Source organism: Podarcis tiliguerta (genome assembly GCF_965153285.1).
Source record: "Podarcis tiliguerta genome assembly, chromosome: 16".
Classification (NCBI taxonomy): domain Eukaryota; kingdom Metazoa; phylum Chordata; class Lepidosauria; order Squamata; family Lacertidae; genus Podarcis; species Podarcis tiliguerta.
In genome coordinates this window covers 30,447,219-30,468,504 of record NC_139549.1, presented here as the reverse complement: position 1 = coordinate 30,468,504, position 21,286 = coordinate 30,447,219, and the positions used below count along the sequence as shown (strand labels likewise).

Genomic DNA, 21,286 nt, shown 5'->3' with positions numbered 1-21,286 from the left:
CCTCTCCAGCTCTCGGCTATTACTATAAATATACCCTTGTACCTTCAGCTTGGCTGAGTGGCTTCGCTGGGTCTGGGTCCTGGGAGAAAGCAGCCGCTCGACTAATCGCTCCTGAATAATGATTGAATCCATAATAACCAACGGCAGGCCAGACCGGGAGTCACCATGGGCCAAGCGGCAGAAAAAGCCCAGCCCATGCACTCCCTCCCAGCCTTGACTAAATCCATAAGGCTGCCACCCCCGCCCACACACAGGGAGAGAGAGAGAGAGAGAGAGAGAGAGAGAGAAAGAGAGAGAGAGAGGCAGCCCGGGCCTTTTCTGCAAGGCAACCACCAGCTGGCTAGAATTTCCTGTGTTGCTGTTGCCGCCTTGCTCACAGGAGGGTGGAATAAATATCAGACAACAAAGGCAGCGGCTGCCATGCGAGGAGAAGCAGCTCCGTGGGTGACAGTTTCCTCAGACAGTAGCAGCAGCATGGCGTAATGGTCGGAACAGGTCTGACTTGGTTCTGAGGCAGCGTCCTACCCCAGAGACGAAGAGTCATCTTCATCTCTTAGACTGGTGAACCAGAAGCTCTAAGAAGGAGGGAGGGTGATTGGTCGACGGGCCTCCAAACTTTCTCCCGTGGTGGAACTCAAGGCAGTGAGAGCCACAGCGCTGAGATCAGGAGAGAAACATAAGGACATAAGAGCCTGGTGGGCCAGGCCAACGGTCCCCGTCGTCCAACGCCCTGCTCTCTCTTCTTTTCATACAAATTTATTTATTTGGTTTTTCAAATTAAAGTTTTGCAGAGAGATATCAAACATAAATCATAAAAAACAAGATTCCAAGGAATCTCCTGGACTTCCATCCTCCCCTTTGTGGGTCCAACTATTAATCATTTCCTCCCACATCTTTTATGGTAATCCAAATCTTTTACATCTCCAGTGTGTCCAGAATTCACCATTAAACTGCAAGCGTTATTCCAATCCTACTAACAATTTTAACTGTTTACAATGGTCTTTAAGATAAGAAATGCTTCCTTTCATCTCTCCTTAATCTTCCAACATTCAGCGCCATTGGATGCCTACGAGTGTTATGAGAGATGTTGGTGCTGACCTTTAAAAGCCTAAACAGCCTCGGTCCAGTATACCTGAAGGAGCATCTCCACCTCCATTGTTCTGCCCAGACACTGAGGTCCAGCGCCGAGGGCCTTCTGGCGGTTCCCTGCCTGTGAGAAGCCAAGTTACGGGGAACCAGGAGAGGGCCTTCTCGGTAGTGGCACCCGCCCTGTGGAATGCCCTCCCACCAAAGAGAGAAGAGAAGAGAAGAGCAACTACCATCAAAGAGAAGAACAACTACCAGACTTTGAGAAGACATCTGAAGGCAGCCCTGTTTAGGGAAGCTTTTAATGTTTAACAGACCGCTGTATTTTAATACTTTGTTGGAAGCCGCCCAGAGTGGCTGGGGAAACTCAGCCAGATGGGCAGGGTATGTTGTTGTTGTTGTTTAGTCGTTCAGTCGTGTCCGACTCTTCATGACCCCATGGACCAGAGCACGCCAGGCACTCCTGTCTTCCACTTCCACCCGCAGTTTGGTCAGATTCATGTTTGTAGCTTCGAGAACACTGTCTAACCATCTCGTCCTCTGTCGTCCCCTTCTCCTTGTGCCCTCCATCTTTCCCAACATCAGGGTCTTTTTCCCCAACATCAGGCCCCTTCATGGATCACTGCCTTGCCGTGGCGAAGGGGCTTGAAGAACTCAGAGAAGCTATGAACTATGCCGAGCAGGGCACCCAAGATGAACAGGTCATAGTGGAGAGTTTTGACCAAACGTGATCCACCTGGAGCAGGAACCGGCAAGCCACTCCAGTATCCCTGCCAAGAAAACTCCATGGACAAATGGGCAGGGTATAAATTATTATTATTATTATTATTATTATTATTATTATTATTATTAGGGGGACTTTCTCTAGCCACTTCATCCATGCCATACACAACTTCTCTTGTGACCTCTTGCTTGCCTTTAAAGGTATGTCCCCAACGCTAAAGCCTTTCCTCATAAGGGAAGGAAGCTGCAGGGATGCGTTGGCTACTTCCCGTGGCTCGTAGGGCCAGATCTGGCCCACAGCTTAGCTACGCCTGCTTTGAGAAACACTTGCCAGCACAAAGGTAAAGCCAGGAGGTGTTGTCTCAAAGCAGGGAGAGCAGCCCTACGACTTGAGTTCTGCTCAAAGGGAGAGCATCTTCCCAGGTTCGGTTAGGAAACCAAGCACACGCCCTTGAACATTTTGCAAAATGAAAACAAGGGCACGCTTGTTAACGCCCTTAGTCTCATGCTACATACTGTTTTGCAGGCCCCACCCTCTCCATTGCTACATGTCAAAGGCTCTTTGCGACATCCCTTCCCTTTGCAGTAGCCCCTGTCCTTCCTCCACCGATACAAAAGCCAAGAGAGAGATGGTTCCTTAGATTGCATGATAACCTGGGAAAATGTCACGGTCCAACAATGTTATCAACGTTTCAAAACATGCCTCAGCACTGCATGGCACATTAGGGTTCCTGTATACACATCCCTTGATATTCAACGTGTTGGTGCTGACCTTTAAAGCCCTAAATGGCCTCGGCCCAGTACACCTGAAGGAGCGTCTCCACCCCCATCATTCAACACTGAGGTCCAGCTCCGAGGGCCTTCTGGCAGTTCCCTCACTGCAAGAAGTGAGGTTACAGTGAACCAGGCAGAGGGCCTTCTTGGTGGTAGCACCTGCCCTGTGGAATGCCCACCCATCAGATGTCAAGGAAATAAACAACTCTCTGACTTTTAGAAGACAGCTGAAGGCAGCCCTGTTTAGGGAAGTTTTTAAGGACTGATGTTTTTATTATGCTTTTAGATATGTTGTAAGCCACCCAGAGTGGCTGGGGAAACCCAGCCACATGGGCAGGGTATAAACACTGGCGGAGGAAGAGGAGTGAGGGGGAGCGCACCACCCCCGGCAGCACGATCCCGGTGGGGTGCCATCGCGGCTGCCCCACTCCACCCGCTCTGGGCTCCATGCCCCCACAGGCAGCACGTCACGCCCCTGGGACACGCATCAACCCTGCCCCCGCCTGCTCTCCACACCCCCCCCCCCGTGCCAGAGCATGAAGCTTTATCACTGGGTATAAATAATAAAGTTGTTGTTGTTGTTACTGACAGGAATAGACTAATCTGTCAATTTCATTTTCTCTCTCTGTTTCTCATTTTTCCACTCTTAAATACAGTGGTCCACATTTCGTCATCAGTTTGCAAAGTAAAATAAATAAATACAGAATACAAAACTTTAGTGTGAACTAATATACACATTTTTGCAAAGCAATCCCTCCTTCTAGATTTTTGTATACTATTTGAATGCATCTACAGTGGTACCTTGGGTTACATATGCTTCAGGTTACATACGCTTCAGGTTACACAGTCCGCTAACCCAGAAATAGTGCTTCAGGTTAAGAACTTTGCTTCAGGATAAGAACAGAAATCGGGCTCCGGCGGCACGGCGGCTGCAGGAGGCCCCATTAGCTAAAGTGGTGCTTCAGGTTAAGAACAGACCTCCGGAACGAATTAAGCACTTAACCCGAGGTACCACTGTAACCATGTGAATATATGCACCTCTATGCACACTTTTGTCTGGTACATGCATTTCTGTTCACATCACTTCGCTGAAGAACTGCGTTGCAAAATTCAGAGAAGTTGTGAATCTCAACCACTTTGCTCAAGAACTTTTGCATCCAGATTTTCGCTTTCTGAAATATGGCAGCCCTAAAGAAGCGAACACCAGTGAATTCCACTCCTCTTTCCATTTTCATCAGGGTTCTGCAACATCCCTAAGAGGAAGCGAGTTTTACACAAAGAAGAAGTCTGTTTGCAAAGCAGGCCAAGGTTAGAGCTGCAACAGCATGCTCACGCCAGAGCAAGAATTTCATTAGGTTATAAATCTAAAAGGGCTCAGGCAGCTGTTCTAATACATCTGTAAATGTCTTTCATCAACTAATCTGCTTTGGGATGTAGTTGTGGACCTCCAAGGCACTTGCCATTTGGCTGATTGGTAAACTGGCCAAATCGCAGCCTGTAAATTCTCCTTGAAATATGACAGGAGCTTTCATAACACCATCTATTGTCCAAACCAAACAACATAAGCACATCCCCTCCCAGCCCGGCCACACCAACGCATGAAAAAGAGACACAGAGAGGAGGTGAAAAGAGAAGAGACTAAATAAGATACACAACCAAACAATGTTAGAAACTGAGATATATAATCTAGGTGCCAAATGGCTTCTTAAACCAGGGTTGCAACCGCCCAAACAGAATGTTTAGTTGCCATTTTGGGGCCAGGTGGCTTGAAATGGCAAAACATGGGGGGGGGGGGGAATTGTTCCTGAAATACATTCTGATTGTGCAGATAAAATATAACCGATAGGATTCAAGGGTCATGTTAGTATGTGAAAACAGACAAGATACAAGGATCCCCAGGCAGACACCTTCAGAGGGTGGAGGTGTCAGGTGCCATCCTGCCACCCGGGCACCTGCCGAATTTCAAACACTGCAATATCGAACTTGCATTGGTACATTGTGGGAAATAAGAACATGAGAAGAGCCTCCAGGATCAAACCAGGAGAAATGGAAGGGGCTCCATTTCTCCTGCCGCTTCGCTGAAGGAGCACTGAGCAGACAGGGGGAGAATCCCCCCCCCCCCGTTTTCCCCCTCCTATGGTCCAGTGCGTCCTATAGAGTGAAAAATACGGTAACTGGTGACCTGACTCAGAATGGGCTGAAGAACACAACATCTCCTAAGCCAGGTGCTTCTATAGCACACTGCAGCAAATCCCAGCTTCCAGGGATTTCTGATACTTGTACAAACTTTAGGATTGAAGCGAATTCCTTGTAATTCAAGCAAGCTGTTCGGTGCTGTGAATCAGGAGAGGGTAATTATGTGATGCAACAGCTGTCATGCATAGGAAGTTCCTGGGTCTTGGAACACTTCCCAGTTCCCTTCTCCTTTCCTACTTCTGAACAGCCGCTCTAGCTCCATAAAAAAAAGTCTATTTTTAACCTCCCTGATGATCTGTTGTCAGGAAAGACCATTTTGCCGGCGTTTTGGCTTTCTCTCCTTCCGACGCCTTCGACCCCGTCTCCATTCACAACTTTTGAAATCCGGCTTTCGTAAGAGATGGCTTCCCAGGAGTTGAGAGCGATGGCTCCCTCTAATAGCAAACGGGGGTGGTGAGTGCCGATGGACATGGAGGCAGAACATGTTTGATGATAAACCAGAGGGCTGTATCAAGCAGGCTGCGAGGGAGGGAGGGGAAACATCCGAGATCAAAATCAAAACACTAATGATCTCTAAAGGCAGGAAGCAAAACTGCCCCACTAAAAATAAAAACAGCCCAACAGGACTGAGTATTCTCAAGAGCCACGAAATGTTGCCAAATGTTGGGAAAGGAAAGTGGAAAAATGGGAGGGTGTAGGAATGGAATATTCTGGGAAAGGGGCATTGCTAGCTGACTGGCAGAAACCCTGAGCAGGAATACTCCCATAAAGTGTTATGCAATATATCAGAGCGTTTCATGTAGGTTTCATTTGTGACATACCCAGAATACTGCAGTCGTTGGCAGTGTCCGGGCAGAAATCAGCAAAAATGGCTGGGAAGATTCAGACATCGGACGTATGGCAACCCAACTTTGCCCAAAAAAGCTCAACAACTTTTGTGTACAGATTTTCACTTTTTGAAATACCTTGGAAGTCAAATGGAATCCATTCCGGGTCATGTGGCCAGCATGACTAAGTCACTTCTGGCGAACCAGAGCAGCGCACGGAAACGCCATTTACCTTCCCGCCAGAGCAGTGCCTATTTATCTACTTGCACTTTGACGTGCTTTCGAACTGCTAGGTTGGCAGGAGCAGGGACCGAGCAACAGGAGCTCACCCTGTCACGGTGATTTGAACCGCCAACCTTTTGATCAGCAAGCCCTAGGCTCTGTGGTTTAACCCACAGCGCCACCCGCGTCCCACGAAATATAAATTTTATTAAAGAAAACAAATATGGTTTTCCAGACCTCTCCTTGAAGGGGGGCTCGAAAGGTGGTGACAAAAGACAGGGCCTTTTCAGTTGCGGCTCCCCATCTACTAGAGACTGCCACCTGTGCTTGCATTCCTTGCCAACCCCATCTGACCCCCACCAAACCCAACACCCCTCCCTTCACATCTCACCCAAGCTCTCTTCCCCTCATAGTCCCTTAAAGCCCCCACAGCTTATTCAAGCCCCGCCCCCATGTCCTCACAGTTCATCTGTGTCCCTCCATCCCTGCTCTATTCAAAACTGTTGTTTAAAACCGCAGCTTTAAAGCCTGCCTTCCCACTTGGTCCCCCGCCCAACTTCACGCAAATCCCAGATCGTGATGCAGCACTACAAATCCTCCAGTGGGGGGCTATGTGACGACAGCCTTACAATTTTTAATATATAGGAAGATATATAGGATAAAGATTGGAGGTGTTGTAGGAAAATGTTGATGTTTTGTATGCATTTTTCTATGGGATAATGTGTTTATGCTTATGGTTTTTAAACGTTAAGTTGCTTGGAAGCCTGTCAGGTAAACAAAGGACTAATAAATTTAATAAATAATTTTATTTAAAATGTAAAGGGGTGAGCTGAGTGTACTGCCTTCTCCCCGAATGACCTTAGGCTACAAAGAACACTGCATTGTTATTACTATTATTATTATCCCAGTTGCTTTTGCCCCACTTGGTACCAAGCTGATTCCGTCTCGTGCATCAGATAATTCTCTCTAAGGGAGCCCTTTGTCTACGGAGTCAGCAGCTGCCTCAAATGGAGCGGGAACAATCCAGGCATTCTGCCCCAGCCATCTTAAAAGGACACTCACTTCCTTTGAGTGCAAAACAAACCAGTGGGTGTGTCCAGCAGTTATTTTCTTTTTGGTCCAAAGTTATTGGGTTGTAGTCAATGCTAGTCCTACTCAGAGTAGACCCGCTGAAATCAAGGAGCCTAACCTAGTCATGCTCATGACTTTCAGTGGGTCTTCTGAAGGAGTCTTCCTTTGAGTCATGTAAAAGGAAGGACTTTAGCTCAGTGGCAGAACATCTGGTTTGGATGCAGAAGCTTCTTGGTTCAACTCCTGGTGCCTCCAGGTAGCACTAGGGAAATCCTGGAGAGACACTGCCAGTCCGTGTAGACAATACTGAGCTAGCTGGACCAATGTTGTGATTGATATATGGTAGCCTTCTATTATATTTTGGGATGTGGGATGCGCTGTGGGTTAAACCACAGAGCCTAGGACTTGCTGATCAGAAGGTCAGCGGTTCGAATCCCTGCGACGGGTTGAACTCCCGTTGCTCGGTCCCTGCTCCTGCCAACCTAGCAGTTCGAAAGGACGTCAAAGTGCAAGTAGATAAATAGGTACCACTCCAGCGGGAAGGTAAACGGCGTTTCCATGCGGTGCTCTGGTTTGCCAGAAGCGGCTTAGTCATGCTGGTCACATGATCCGGAAGCTGTACGCCGGCTCCCTCGGCCAATAAAGGGTCCCATTACCTTTAGCTTTTACACATGTGAACATAATTCCCTGTTTCCTGGCATCCCCGTCCTCCCTGGTTATGTTATTATTCTTATTGTTGAAGATATCGTATACATCCCAGCATACTAAGGGGCTGTTTGTGGTTTGGAACCCTTTCTTGCTTAACCCCCCCCCCCAAAAAAAATCGTGTAATCTGTTGCAGTAGAACCGCCACCAGCTCTCCCTACCCCCACACAAAATGAGAAAGAGGAGAGAGAGGGGAAACTAGTAATTCATTTCACGGTTGCCACATTTCGAATTACAAAACTTCCCAAAGGGAGGCGGAAAACCTCCAGTTTTAAACAGACCGGCTGATGATGAAAGCGCACACAATATTTCAACAGAGCAGATATATAAGCATACAGCATGGGTGTTCTTTGCACAACAACATCTACCAACCAGGAAACTGGATAAGGAAAAGAGAAAGTAACCAGGAGCTCACATCAGGCTACTGATTTCTCAGGCAAACAGGCCTTCTCACCTCCCTAAATGTCACTTTTAATACTGGACTCTGGTGCTCATCCCAAGAAACAACCAATGAGTTTTAGCCCTGCGCAAATTAAAAACCCTCTCCCTTTTTGCAGAATTCGGTTCTTCCACTAGAGGGGTGCACCGGACTGCAATACAGGCAGCTAACACCTCCTCGTCCCTTGTCAATCTTGCTTCTACTAAATTAGCCAGACCATTGTTTGATTATTTTCCAAACAGGGTTCTGTGGAAGGCTCCCCGGGATGCTCTGCTAGCTAGGGATCATGGGGGTTGTAGGCCAAAAACATCTGGAAGGCCAAGTTTGAGGAAGCCTGCTCAAAAGTAATCTTACATAACACATCTGCATCTATACTTAGTGGAGAGGAAGCAGCCAGCCTGCCTTGTTGCATAGTTGTTCTGTTGGGATTTTTAATATACTTCAACTGAGAAAATGAAAGCTCAGCTGAGTGATTTGTGACCGTTAATGTTAAAAATCCAGCAACGGGGAATTTCTGCAGTGCCCTCCTTTCCCTGATGCCCAAAGCACATGCTTATTTTGCTTAATGGCTAATCCAGCCTTGCATCTAACCCTATATTACCGTATTTTTCGCCCTATAGGACGCACTTTTCCCCCTCCAAAAATGAAGGGGAAATGTGTGTGCGTCCTATGGGGCGAATGCTGGCTGGTGCGCACCGACCCCTCTCGCTCTCCAGGCTTCAGGAGAGCCCCAGCGCCAGCCCCGCAAGTTCCAGGGACAGTGGGGAGGCGCAGCGCGTACCTGATCTGAAGGCGGGCGGTGGGAAGAAGAACGCTTCTCCCTGCTGCCTGCCCCGCAAGCTCCGGGGACAGTGGGGAGGCGCAGCGCGTCTTCCCGCTGTCCCCGTACCTGATCTGAAGGCAGGCGGCAGGGAGAAGAGCGCTTCTCCCCGCTCCCGGCCCCACTAGCGCCTGGGGGGGAAATATTTTTTTTCCCCTTTATTTCCCCCCAAAAAAACATGGTGCGTCCTATGGGCCGGTGCATCCTATGGGGCGAAAAATACAGTATCTACAAAGACTGGCAGCAGTTCCCCAGGGTTCCAGATGCAGTCCTCTCCCAGGTGGGAATTCAACCTGGGCTCTTTCGCCTGCTTGGCCACTAAGCCACTGCCCTTTCCCCGTAGCTCCTCTGACAATGGTGCAGTGGCTGCTGGCCCAGTGCTGGATTTATGTATAAGCTAAACAAGCTGTAGCTTAGGGCCCCACTCTCTTGGGGGGGGGGCAAAAAAATTAAAGGGGGGGGGGACTGGGTGTACATTTCCAAAATATAACATTAAAAACAAGTAAAATAAAACCTACATACAACAACAGTGTTTTGTGTTGTGTAGGCGCCTATGATGTAAGAAAGGGTTCCTCAAACTCAGCCCTCCAGATGTATTTGGCCTACAACTCCCATGATCCCTAGCTAGCAGGACCAGTGGTCAGGGATAATGGGAACTGTAGTCTCAAAACATCTGGAGGGCCAAGGTTGAGGAAGTCTGATGTAAGTAATGGACCCCCAATCATTTTAAGTTAGAGCTTATTAATTATTTCACTATTAATATATTTCTTCTTAATTGTATTTCACTATTAATATACTTCTTTGTATTTCAGTTCAACAATTGCTTTGATAAAATACATATTTTGTTATGTGCAAATGGCTTTAGGACTGTTAGGTCCATGAATTACCATTTAGCATATATTCAACACAAAAATCAGCAACAATTTGTTGTTGACAAAAGGACAGCTGGACACATAAATGGCCTCATTACCTTAAGTAGCTTAGGGCCTCATCAAACCTAAATCTGGCCCTGGACCATAAAGAAGGCTGATCGCAGAAGAATTGATGCTTTTGAATTATGGTGCTGAAGGAGACTCTTGAGAGTCCCATGGACTGCAAGAAGATCAAACCTATCCATTCTGAAGGAAATCAGCCCTGGGTGCTCACTGGAAGGACAGATCCTGAAGCTGAGGCTCCAGTACTTTGGCCACCTCATGAGAAGAGAAGACTCCCTGGAAAAGACCCTGATGTTGGGAAAGAGGGAGGGCACAAGGAGAAGGGGACGACAGAGGGTGAGATGGTTGGACAGTGTTCTCGAAGCTACCAGCATGAGTTTGACCAAAGTGCAGGAGGCAGTGGAAGACAGGAGTGCCTGGCGTGCTCTGGTCCATGGGGTCACGAAGAGTCTGACACGACTAAACGACTAAACAACAACAGCTTAGGGCCTCATCAAACCTAAATCCGGCGCTAAGCAGGCCCAAGGCAAGTCATGTATTCCAATTTCCATGGTGGAGATGCAAAATAGAGTTGGGTCCCCCCCCCCTCAAGGACTCCACAAGAGCTGGCCTCCCTCCAGCTGAAGCTGCCCGTGACCTTGAGGGGAACAAATTTTGGTATGAAGTGACAAGTATTATGTTCCTGAGCCAGCAATATCAAAGCAGCCGAACGACAACAAAAAGACACGCACACCGAGGCCCGGACACATAATACAAACGAGGATCCTCCTTTCCGATCCAGGGCAAAATGAAAACAACCGCCCTTTTGTCTTCTATCCTTGGCAGAGTGAAATCAAAGGAGCCTGGAAGCGCTTTGTCTCCATCTGACATGCTGAGTGCAGACATGTTTGGGAGGTGGCAGTTTTATGAAAGGGTGAATTATTTTACCCAAACGAGCCGTCGGTCAGCTGAACTGTACACTTGAGGCCCTCAGTGCTGGGAGCACAAGCCTTATATTGAGTCTCTCAGGCCCTTGGGTCCAGGGCAGGGCTGTAGCTCAGTGCCAGAACACATCACATTGCACACAGAAGGTCCCAGGTTCAAATCTCGGCATCTCCAGGCAGGGCTGGGAACATCCTCTGCCTGAACCCCTCAGAGATCTACAATTTCCAGAGTGTTTTATCAGTCAATGCCTCTTCCCAGAGAATTCTGGGATTTGTAGCGCTTTAAGAAGAATAGAGTTTTCCTAACAACTCTCAACACCCTTAAGAAATTACATTTCCCAAGGGGAATAGTTCTGACTGTTTAAAGTGGCATGATGATGCTTTAAAGGTATGTTGTGCCATTTTGAATAGCATCATTGTTTTCTAACATAAATCTCTCACGTTTCTTCCACCATGTACTCGTTGCAGCCCACATGCTCTTAGGGTTAATCAATAAATAAATCTGAACTAGACTGGTGAAAATTTAAGGAACTTTGGAATAGTCAACAGAAGACAATTAACTACAGTCTTTCTGCCATTTTTATGAGAAAGTATGGCATCTTAAAAAGCAGAGACATCACCTTGCCGACAAAGGTCCGTATAGTTAAAGCTATGGTTTTCCCAGTAGTGATCTATGGAAGTGAGAGCTGGACCATAAAGAAGGCTGATCTCCAAAGAATTGATGCTTTTGAATTATGGTGCTGGAGGAGACTCTTGAGAGTCCCATGGACTGCAAGAAGATCAAACCTATCCATTCTGAAGGAAATCAGCCCTGAGTGCTCACTGGAAGGACAGATCCTGACAGTGAGGCTCCAATACTTTGGCCACCTCATGAGAAGAGAAGACTCCCTGGAAAAGACCCTGATGTTGGGAAAGATGGAGGGCACAAGGAGAAGGGGACAACAGAGGGCAAGATGGTTGGACAGTGTTCTCGAAGCTACCAGCATGAGTCTGACCAAACTGCGGGAGGCAGTGGAAGACAGGAGTGCCTGGCATGCTCTGGTCCATGGGGTCACGAAGAGTCGGACACGACTAAACAACTAAACAACAACGATGGCTTCATCCGAAATGATCAACATTTTGAAGCTCAGAATAGCAATATTAACTTTATCATAAGTTCACTTCTTTTAATAGGTATTTGTTACTCCACTTCTGTACTTAATATTATTTTAAAAGATTTGGACAAGGATTAATCCAGAAGTTATTTTTAATAACATTATGTTATTCTATTTCCCAGGAGTTGCATTCTCTTAATCTCCAAATGAAATAATTTTTAAAGATAACGATGAAGGCAACCAAAAAGGGGAAGGTCTGTGCCTTCCTTCTTGTCGCACTTAACATACAAAAAAAACCAAACCGGCGAGTGTGTCGCTCCCATGGCAACCATTTGCTTGTTCCCAATCTCAGCGTGTGCCTCTTATTTGGCAACCGTGCCTCACACTCCTCCTAAAGAACTAAGCCCTTGACACTGCCAACAGATGTCAAAGGCTTTGGATTGGGCTCCCTCGCTCTGCGTTACACCAGCGACCCTGTTTGCCCTCCAAAAAGGTCCACTGATGGCTCAAAAGGAAGATGGCACCTGCCACCTCTCCAGAGTCGCCTCGGTGTCAGCATGGCACTGCAAGTTTCCCTGGGTGCTGGGTCAGCACACTTGGCACACAACTCTAGAGCTAGCAATGACCAGACTTAAGCCACATTCGCACCGTACGTTGCATTTCCCCCAAAAGAATTCTCAGAGCTGTAGTTTGTTAAGGGTGCTGAGAGTTGTCAGAAGACCCCTGTATTTCCCTCACAGAGCTACAATTCCAGAGTGCCCTCAGAAGAGGGGTTGATTGTTAAACCATAAGGGTTTGGGGATGGGTTAGTCTACGCCAGTGATGACCAAAATTGGCCCTCCAGCTGTTTTGGGACTACAACTCCCATCATCTAACAGGAACCGTGGTCAGGGATGATGGGAATTGTAGTCCCAAAACAGCTGGAGGGCCGAGTTTGGCCATCACTAGTCTACGCTTTCTCCATCTCTTTTTCTTTCTTCGCCTGAACAGCAACGGAAATCATCCTTCTTTCTCAACGCCAGAATGTCACAACTCTGCCAAGTCTGTTGCTCAAGCCCGCTTCATTTGGGGTCAAGAAAGTTCTCCTTTCTCAGTATTCATGGTTCCTCTTTCATCCGAGCATCATCTATGCAAATAGCTATCTGAATTCTCCAAGAGCCCAAGGTTTCTAGAAGCACAAAAACTATTTTTCCGGGGGTGGGAGTGCAACTAAGCAGGAAAGCGACTCCTGAACAGCCCAATGGCAGCAGTGCAGTTTTAGTTGACATGGAATTGTGACGGACGTATGGAGTGGTGGAGGCAACGGAACGGAGTATCCTGAAAGAGGGTAGTGACTGACCAGTGAAATAGCAGGTCAGGAAATGCAACAGCTGTATACTGTCTGTATTTTGTTATATAATAAAAAAAAAAGTTTGTGAGCAGCCTAGAGGACTTCATTGATCGACAGAAGAGAAATGTCATAAATAAAAATAATTAGTGACATGGAGGTTTCTTTTAATTAAATAGGAAAGGGTGGTGATCTACAGGGCCCTCCCCCCCAAAAAATATTATCATTGGTTTTAGTATTACATTCGTAAGTTGCTCTGGGTCACTTTTGTGAGTAAAGCAATTAATAAATATTATTGATAATAATAATACCTCAGGTTAAGTACTTAATTTGTTCCGGAGGTCCGTACTTAACCTGAAACTGTTCTTAACCTGAAGCACAACTTTAGCTAATGGGGCCTCCTGTGGCTGCCGCAGCCGCCGGAGCACGATTTCTGTTCTCATCCTGAAGCAAAGTTCTTAACCTGAAGCACTATTTCTGGGTTAGCAGAGTCTGTAACCTGAAGCGTATGTAACCTGAGGTACCACTGTATAATTGTATATATATAATTGTTTATAAATTGTATATAAATATCATTATATAGAAACTTATTCATGTATGCAACTGCAGCGGCGAGAATGTTACTTGCCCAAAAATGAATGAGATGTTTTGGGTTGAGATGTGAGTGAGGAGAGGAAAAGAATTTGGTTCAGTTCACATACCTAACAGACCGTTTCTGAAACGAAACACAATCTGAAGCACAGCCGTCCTTCAATGTTTGCTCTTCCCTGGATTTGCAGTGCAGTTCTCAACCCAAGTAACGGGTGCAACTATGCATCTACTGGGTTAAATCGTGCCTAAAAAGGCATATATTCATGACAATAACATGCAAAAACGTGCTGTGTTAGGGGGAATTGCATGCAAACAGGAGATTATTGGGAGAAATTCGCCTAAAAATGCTGGTTAATTTTCATGAGGACCTTGTTTTTATTTAAAAAAAATGCAGACTGATGTGGAAATGTGGAGAATCGCGGATCGCAGACATCCTGCCTCCAGCCCAGCCCATGCAGACAGAGGTTATTATGTGCAAGCAATAAATAAATCTGAATTTAGGCAAGGAGCCTAAATACATGCCTTGCAGCAAACTATTTCAGAGGAGGCCTGCGACATACCCTCCAACATTTCTCTGATGAAAATAGGGGCATCCTATTTAATAATAATAATAATAATAATGGTAATAACAACAATATTTATACCCCGCCCATCTGACTGGGCTGCCCCAGCCACTCTGGGCAGCTTCCAACATATATAAAACATAATACAGGGCTGCCATATGTACAGAATTTTCTGGACATAGCCAGTATTTGTCCGTCAAAAATAGTGTCTGGGCAGAATTTTCAAAAATCCAGGCGTATGGCAGCCCATATAGGAAGTGTTGATTTTTTTGGTGAATTTCCCAGAAAGATAGCTTTAAAAAGCTCAACAAGTTTGCACACACACCCACACACCCGTAAAAATAAAAATAAAAGCTTTGATGTCCGGCTTTTCACTTTTCAAAGCATGGCAACCCTAACATTACAAAACATTAAGCATTAAAAAACTCCCCTAAACTGGGCTGCCTTCAAATATCTTCTCAAGGTTGTATAGTTACTTATCCCCTTAGCTTGGAGGTCGGATAATTCCACACTCCCGGTATTTCTCTAATGAAAATAGGGACATCCTAAGGAAAAAACGGACACGGGTGGCGCTGTGGGTTAAACCACAGAGCCTAGGACTTGCCAATCAGAAGGTCGGCGGTTCGAATCCCCATGATGGAGTGAGCTCCCGTTGCTCAGTCCCTGCTCCTGCCAACCTAGCAATTCGAAAGCACGTCAAAGTGCAAGTAGATAAATAGGTACCGCTTAGGTGGGAAGGTAAACAGCGTTTCTGTGCGCTGCTCTGGTTTGCCAGAAGCGGCTTAGTCATGCTGGCCACATGACCCGGAAGCTGTACGCCGGCCAATAAAGCGAGATGAGCGCTGCAACCCCAGAGTCGGCCACGACTGGACCTAATGGTCAGGGGTCCCTTTACCTTTACCTTTAAGGAAAAAAACAAGACATTCCAGGAACAAATCAGAATACTGTTGTGGGCAGAATGCAATGGAATCTCTGGAATCCTGATTTGCAGCCCCCCACTCTGCAATGTTTTGTTGTGGGTCTCACTTGTAAGAATGCAAGAGCAGCCCCGCAGGATCAGGCCAGTGGCCCATCTAGTCCAGCATCCTGTTCTCACAGTGGCCAGTTAGATGCTTATGGGATGCCTGAAAGCAGGACCTGGCTGCTACAGCAACTCTTCCCACGTTGCTGGGAATCATGAGGCATACTGCCTCCGACAGTGCACAGCTACGTTATCCCGTTTCTGTGGGGCAACTGGGGGAGTGGGCTGTTGCCTCCACGCTCTGCTTGCCAGTTTCCCAGGAGCATCTGGCTTTCCACTGTGGGAAACAGGATGCGGGACTTAATGGCAACTTGGCGTGATACAGAAGGGCTCGTCTAATATTCAAAATTCCTAACGCAAGCAGAGTTGCATGAGAAAGCGAGCTCACCACAGCCTCAAGAGCCTCTCAAGAGCCGGCACATGAATCAATCTTTTCACATCGAGAGAGTATGGGTGTGAGGATACACCGGTTTAACACATTGATATCCTGTCGTTCTCCCGTCACAAGTGGGCTCTGCAACAAAATGTTGCAGCATGACAAAAATAACAAAAATAAAAACAAACAACAGAAAACACAACAGCAAACAAACAAACAAAACTGTAAATAAAAACAATATCAAATCCATAAAATGGGATTCTCTGAATCCCGGGACTTTCCTCCCCTGGTTTCTTAATTTTCTTTTTCATCTGCATAGCATTTCTACTCCAAATTATTTTTCTCCCTCACATTTCTTACATTACTTCTAAAATTACAAGTGCTCTTAAAATCCTGCCAGCGTATTAACTTGTTTACAATACTTTTGTAAGTACATAACAAACATTTCCCATTCTTTTTTTAAATTTCTTGTCCTCTTCATTTCTGAGCTTTCCAGTTAATTGAGTCCATTTAAAAATAAAAATAAAATGTTGCAGCATGAAGTGCTGCAGTTCTGCATTCTAGGCACTGCATTCTATTCCCATACCTCCATTTTAAACTTTTACTTTCTCCTCCTGCTTAAGCCCCATGAAATCCGCGCTTCCATCTCCATTCCCCCAACAAACACCTCTCGAGGCCCCAAAATATATGATCTGACTGGCGTCAAGAGCATGAACAAAGTCTGCCTGCAACTCTGGAAACTCAGAAGTCAAATTTTCTTTAGGTGCGGGAAATTGTCAACAGAGCAGAAGGGAAACATAAGCGCTTGCACACTTTCCAAAGATCTCATGTTGCACAACTTAATTTACCCGTTTTTGCCAAGGAGGAAAAAGAGACCTTTCAGAACGTCGCTTGGTCTGCCTGCTATAATTAATACTTTAATCTGCTTCAGCAAGGCCAGTGAAGTTCATAGCTCCCGGGCTCAGAATACAGATCTGTCCAGCTTGAAACACCCTGTTACATACAGTGTGAACAGAGTGCCATTTTCCTGAAACAGTTCTCCAGTGTCGTGGACTGGCTGGACACAGAGGGATGGTGGAGGCACTAGCTGGGCCACCCCCCAAGGGACGAAGGCTCAGAGCCTAGGGGTTGGTGGTGCAACAAGGATGCGTGGTCAGAGGGAGAAGAGGGAAGGAGGAGACTGGGAGTATCAGAAGTGGTAACAAGGTTTAGTGAGCAGGAAGCAGCCGTTGCAGAGAGACCTCCAGAATCAGAGGCAGAAGTGGAAGCAGAAGAAGAGGGAGGCCAAGAAAAAGAGAGGAGTCAGGCTGGTGAAGAAGCCAGGGGGTCTCCCCCTCCTGCTGTGATCAGCTCCCTTTCCATTAGTCTGCCAGAACCAGAAGTGGTATGAAGAAGGAGGAGCAGAGACAGGCGCTCTGGCAGAGTCTCAGATTGCTTGGGAAGAACCCAGGAGATGAGGAGGCTTAGGCAGCTGTGGGAAGGTGTGGACCTTCCCGTCATGAAATTCTACTCAGTATTGATCCCGAGTAGATTCCAATGTATAGTTAGCAGAGTAACAACTTAAACACGTTGCAGGATTCCCAAACAATAGACCAGAGGCAATTGTATTTCATCCAGCAGAGCTTTACTGCTACTGAAGGCAAATGAGCATAACTGGTCACAAATTCAATACATTCAGGATTGGCACTGTCCAAAAGAAATCCAGTTGCAGCAGACTTAACTTAAACTTACAATAACTTACAATAAGTATAAACCTTAACGCTAAGCATACTGTGTACAGAACACCACACCAGAAGGAAAAGAGAACGTGAAACCCCGGCTCCTTCTGGTCCTACTTTTATAGGCAGCATGACCTTGATTAAAAGAGATAACAGAACCAGTTTAAACCAGCTGTATTCGGCTTCTCTGAAGGAATAACCAAAAAATCTTGAACCTTCTGCTTGCTTCTTTCACACAGAGAAGCTTCCAGAAACTTCCAGAACCCTCTTGAAATCAGAATAGGAAAGATCTCAACACATCAGATCAATACTTTCTGCACTAAGAAATGCAAACTGACACTTCAGTCCCCACAACTGCCTCATAGGCGCAAAATCTTCCGGGAAAAGTTGCTCTGCTCATTCGGCCTGGCATTGCTGAGCAGCTTTGTTTTGCCTAATAAAGAGTTAACATCACTTACACTGTGTGATTTATTGCTGGCCGGCCCCTGGCATCCAGGTCAGAACCTCAAAAAAGAATTCATGCCCTGTCCATGCTCAGCAGACACAATGCCCTTTGTAGGTGCAAGTGAAAAAAACATTTTTTAATGCTACCCCCAACTCTCAGTGATCACTGTGTAGACGACAGGAGATTGTCCTCCCCCCAAAAGAAAATGGATCACCAAACAAAAGAAAGCACAGATTTGCCTGTGCTGATGTGGGGAGAGAGATGGACATTTAGAAATAATCAGTGTGATTTATACAGAACTGCAAAACTTTGCTCACTAGTGGGGAAGACTATGTCCAGGTGACCTGCTCAGTTTGCTGGCCAGGGGCAGCTTTGGTTAGGGGTCCTCAGGGCTTTTTTTGGTCCTCAGGGCTTTTTGTCAGCCAGAACCCACCAGAACTCAATTCTGGCACCTCTCAGGGGGACACCATTGCCATTACAGTCGTACCTTGGATCCCGAACGCCTTGGTTTGCGAACAGTCTTTGGAACCAGAATATCTTGTGCGGCTTACGCGGCTTCTGATTGGCTCCAGGAGCTTCCTGCAGCCAATCGGAAGCCGTGCCTTGGTTTCCAAACATTTTGGAAGTCAAAGGGACTTCCGGAATGGATTCCTTTCGACTTCTAAGGTACCAATGTATAAGAGAACAAGAAGGTGTCCATTGTGAATTCTAGCACCTCTTTTTCTATAAAAACAGCACTGCGAGTCCTTTATCTTGGATCCACGAGTTGCTAGAAACAACACAATTCTTTGGTTCTTTTACCAGTGTCACACCTTGCCTGAACTCCCTGCGATATTGACCTTGGACTGTCGCCTGACTTTGTCTGTGGACCACATTTGGACAAGCATATTGTCAAGGCAGGGACATGGGTGGCGCTGTGGGTTAAACCAGAGAGCCTAGGACTTGCCGATCAGAAGGTCCGCGGTTCGAATCCCCGTGACGGGGTGAGCTGCCATTGCTTGGTTCCTGCTCCTACCAACCTAGCAGTTCGAAAGCACATCAAGTACAAGTAGATAAATAGGTACCACTCCGGCGGGAAGGTAAACGGCGTTTCCCTGCACTGCTCTGGTTTGCCAGAAGCAGCTTAGTCATGCTGGCCACATGACCTGGAAGCTGTACGCCGGCTCCCTCAGCCAATAAAGCGAGATGAGCGCCACAACCCCAGAGTCAGCCACGGCTGGACCTAATGGTCAGGGGTCCCTTTACCTTTACCTTTACCTTTATTGTCAAGGCAGCTATGGCAACTGCTCTCCTCTCCAAAACAGAATGGGAGAATGTGATGCTAATAGGTAAAGGTAAAGGTACCCCTGCCCGTACGGGCCAGTCATGTCCGACTCTAGGGTTGTGCGCCCATCTCACTTAAGAGGCCGGGGGCCAGCGCTGTCCGGAGACACTTCCGGGTCATTTGGCCAGCATGACAAAGCTGCTCTGGTAAGCCAGCACCAGTGCAGCACACGGAAACGCCGTTTACCTTCCCGCTATAAAGCGGTACCTATTTATCTACTTGCACTTAGGGGTGCTTTCGAACTGCTAGGTGGGCAGGAGCTGGGACCGAAAGACAGGAGCTCACCCCGCCGCGGGGATTCGAACCGCTGACCATACGATCGGCAAGTCCTAGGCGCTGAGGTTTTACCCACAGCGCCACCCGCGTCCCCTGTGATGATAATAGCCAATACCAATATGAAGGTCTACCAGGTTTGCGTGCTGAGCATGCTACTTTATAGTAGTGAGACGCGGGCAACTTACACCCCCCCCCCCAGGAGCGATGCCCCAGCCAGCATGATCAGTGGCTGAGGATCATGGGAATCGGAGTCCAACAACATCTCTGAGGGCCACAAATAAGCCACATCAGAAGAGGAAACAGCAGAGTTCGTGGAAGGGTCATCTTTGAAATAATTGATTTTGATTTCCCAAAAAATCTGAAGAAAGACGTTGAACTCGGAGCGCCCGGGAGGCGAGGCGGCGATTGCATGGCAGAAAAAGGATATGACAGCCATAAAAGACAAAGCCACATCCAGCATGAGAGATAGAGAAATAGAGAGGGTGAGACGCAGTTGAAGAAAACAGTGGGCGCCAGATTATGTTTTGCTAAATGGCAACCCTGATGGAGAAGAGGGAAAGATTCAGAAGTCGGCACACTGCTGGAAGGAACAGCCCCGTAAGTGTGCTTAATTAGGGAAAGATCTCTCTATGGCACCTGCGTCAGAGAGACGGTTGTATCTGAAGCGACAGAATCAGGCTAGCGAGGAGGAAATAAAAAGGGCGTCAATCACGGCATGTCAGTTTGGGGCACAATCCTGAAGCAGTTGAGGGGCTTTTTCGCTAATACAACAGGGTGCAAATCACTACTAAGGTTCTTCTTAAAGTTTCTTCATGATACAATATAGGAAACTGCTGTAAGTAAAAAATAAAAAAGAGCTTCAAAAAGTAAAAAATAATAAAAATAGAGTAAGCAGTCCTCTCTTAATGGCAGCTCTCGCCACCCACAGAAGGTAGTATCCCCTCGCAGGTCTTACCTGGGATGTTTCCTTTTCCTTTCAGTCTCTCACCATGGGAGACCAGCATTTTCCTGCCTCCCACCTAAGCCCCTCCATCAATCACTTACCACCTCCATGAGTGTACAATCCCTAGACTCTAATACAGTGGTACCTCAGGTTAAGAACTTAATTCATTCCGGAGGTCCATTCTTAACCTGAAACTGTTCTTAACCTGAAGCACCACTTTAGCTAATAGGGCCTCCAGCTGCCGCTGCGCCGCCAGCATGCAATTTCTGTTCTCATCCTGAAGCAAAGTTCTTAACCTGAGGTAATATTTCCGGGTTAGCGGAGTCTGTAACCTGAAGCGTATGTAACCCAAGGTACCACTGTAAAGGCCCTGAGCAGATGTCACCAAAGAAAGAAAAGAAGAAGAAGAAAAAGAAAGAAGCAAGAAATCAGAGAAACAAAAATAAAAATAAAATTCAAAGCACAATTCAAAGTGTTGGTGCTGATCTTTAAAGCCCTAAACGGCCTCGGTCCAGTATACCTGAAGGAGCGTCTCCACCTCCATCGTTCTGCCCGGACACTGAGGTCCAGCACCAAGGGCCTTCTGGCGGTTCCCTCACTGCAAGAAGCGAAGTTACAGGGAACCAGGCAGAGAGCCTTCTCAGTAGTGGCACCTGCCCTATGGAATGCCTTCCCATCAGATGTCAAAGAAATAAACAACTATCTGACTTTTAGAAAAAATCTGAAGGCAACCCTGTTTAGGGAAGTTTTTAATGTTTGAAGTTTTATTCTGTTTAATATTGTGTTGGGAGCCACCCAATGTGGCTGGAGGAACCCAGTCTGATGGGTGGGGTATAAATAAATTGTTGTTGTTGTTGTTGTTGTTGTTGTTGTTGTTGTTGTTGTTA

At 46.8% G+C, this 21,286-nt stretch overlaps 2 protein-coding genes across 3 annotated transcripts in view; one reads left to right on the top strand and one right to left on the bottom strand.

Annotated features, from left to right (window-relative positions):
* The window catches only part of HIRA (histone cell cycle regulator), a 378,609-nt gene that overhangs the window by 73,461 nt on the left and 283,862 nt on the right, over positions 1-21,286 (top strand). The gene's annotated exons all lie outside the window — the stretch shown is intronic.
* SEPTIN5 (septin 5) overlaps positions 1-21,286 on the bottom strand; it is a 79,197-nt gene that overhangs the window by 29,692 nt on the left and 28,219 nt on the right. The window contains exon 1 of one of the 2 annotated variants that reach the window (XM_083418339.1): positions 43-278. The exons of the other annotated variant lie outside the window; for it this stretch is intronic. Within the exon in view, the coding sequence (XP_083274465.1) occupies positions 43-132 (90 nt within the window). The 5' untranslated portion in view covers positions 133-278. Of the gene's footprint in view, positions 1-42; positions 279-21,286 lie in introns of those variants that run through there. 2 annotated transcript variants of the gene reach the window in all.